This window comes from Vollenhovia emeryi, unplaced genomic scaffold (genome assembly GCF_000949405.1).
Source record: "Vollenhovia emeryi isolate VEMERY1.0 unplaced genomic scaffold, V.emery_V1.0 DF944218.1, whole genome shotgun sequence".
NCBI classification, from domain to species: Eukaryota; Metazoa; Arthropoda; class Insecta; order Hymenoptera; family Formicidae; genus Vollenhovia; species Vollenhovia emeryi.
The window spans coordinates 493-2647 of record NW_011962148.1 but is presented as its reverse complement, the minus strand read 5'-3'; the positions used below and the strand labels follow the sequence as shown (position 1 = coordinate 2647).

The window sequence follows — 2155 nt, the reverse complement described above, 5'->3', positions numbered from 1 at the left end:
AAGGGGACTCACAGTAATCAAGAACCCCGAGATAGTGAGAGGCAAGGGGACTCACAGTAATCAAGCACCCCGAGATAGTGAGAGGCAAGGGGACTCACAGTAATCAAGCACCCCGAAGGGAACAAATTACTGCTACGTCCACGTCGTTGTTCCTCGATAAAGCTAAAAGTAGTCTAAGAATGCATTGCAGGAGGGTAGACGGTGTCACATGATAGCATTTTCAAAAATATCAAAAAATTTACTTTGATTTTCCTAATCTGATGTGTATTTTTTTTAGATATTACCATTTTTCAACAATTTTCAACTCATTTTCATTTTTACCGATTACAGCGTCATCTATCATGAAACGAAAAAAATGTCTCATACAAAAGTTACATATTTTTTCACGGAGAATCCAAATCTGCAATAAAAAATAAGGGTTTCTATTTAAGATTTCAACGTCACCACCCCTCCCGCCCCCGGGGGTGGTGCAGGGGGGTCGAGCTTTATGTTAATGGATGTCCCTCTTCGAGGTGAACAACTTTTATTGCAACTTTTTTTTAATCCGATTTGTATTTTTCCAAATATTCTGAAAAACAGTTTTAAATGCCTCACCCTGTATACTTAATGTTGTTTCGAATATACATCGCTTACACATTTATTCTGTTCTCATTCTGCTCCGTTTCCTTATGCCGTGTGCCGTCCGTGATACGGTGCCATCGCGCGTGTTCGATACTCCGATGTCGAAATCTGCTCCAGCATCCTTCATCAGATATTCTCCCTTGGTTGCGTTCCCTTAAACTCTTTAAACGATTGCAACACTCGCGAACATTATCCCTGTCTTTCATTTTCGGTAAGAAAAAGGATAAAATAATTCCACGAGCATTGCGATTATTAAGTGCACTGTAACCCTATTGATTGACAATGACTGAGACCAATTGTTTTTGCAGGAAAAAGGACAAACAAGGAAAGAAAAAGAAACTGGTGGAAGTATCGAGGATCCTCGAAAAGGAGAAGCCTAAAAAAGTGGAAGTAAAGCCGACAAAGGCGGAATTGGCTTTTCAAAAAATGCGGGACAAAATGGTAAGTATATACATACACGTATCTATTAGGCCTAAGTCTACGATACATGGATTAAGCCTGGAGTAGGGAGTAGAAGTAGGAATAAGTAAATAAATCAATTTTATCTCTTGCTCCTACTTCAGCTCCCACGTTTACTCGCCATCGGTTAGTGTTATACGAATATTTTAGAAATTATGCCTATATTTTGGTGTAAGCTTCCTTACACCAAAAGCTTAAGGTTATGATTCTCTCTTACTCCTTACGACGAGCTTACTCATGTATTGTAGACTAGTCTTTAAACGTACATTTTGTACGTACCTATAATAACATTGTTAACTTAAACTAGCGACACACGATACTATATTTCCTACTGGATTTCTTACGATAACCATTCAGAATTTAGCCTTAAGTCACCTGATCTAAAACTCTGTATTTTTATTGGATCTCGTAAACAACCCAGTATACAGTAGGAAGATAGTATCGCGTGCCGTTGGCCTAAGCTACAGAAATTCTAAACGTCTCACTAATTTGTAGCAAACCGAAAGGATCAAGCAGAAAGCTTCCAAGACGCATAAACAACGGGTGGATGAGTTTAATCGACATCTGGACAGCTTGACGGAACACTTTGGCATACCTAAAGTCAGCTGGACGAAATAAACTGCGACAAATTTATGTTATGATGAGAGTGGATTAGGCCTACCGGGGAAACCACTATAAAAAAACGCACCAAGCTGTCTACCGCAAGGTGGTGTGGAAATGATAGCGAGTTATTTTCCTATCACAGAAAAGAAGGAACAATTATTTGTATGCGCGGTGTCACACGGTGGCGTATAAAATAGTTGACAATGAATGTTGACTACGAAAATACCGCTCCGTTAGGTAAAAAAATATAAAAAATTTCTTGAAATACTGTTAATGTAAATAAATAAATATAATATATAGTATATAGTATATTTAACACAAGTTACAATTTTATTTTACAGTAGACGAAAAAAAAGGAAACAGATCTTGCAAACAAGATCTTTTAAAGGGTCTCCAAGTTCTGCAAAAACAATGAAGGTTGACAAGTCGCACATAAGACGAAAGGAAATTGAAATAGCGGATATGAAAAGTA

The 2155-nt window shown here is 37.9% G+C and overlaps 1 protein-coding gene across 1 annotated transcript; it reads left to right on the top strand.

The window, feature by feature from the left end:
* Window positions 1-738: 738 nt before the first annotated feature.
* Window positions 739-1698, top strand: LOC105563812 (protein FAM32A-like; the record flags this gene model as incomplete). The annotated part of the gene is made up of 3 exons (XM_012015739.1): window positions 739-818; window positions 930-1062; window positions 1576-1698. Coding segments are annotated over 3 exons (336 nt in total), but the record flags the coding sequence as incomplete, so codon positions are not given.
* Between the last annotated feature and the right edge of the window lie 457 nt (window positions 1699-2155).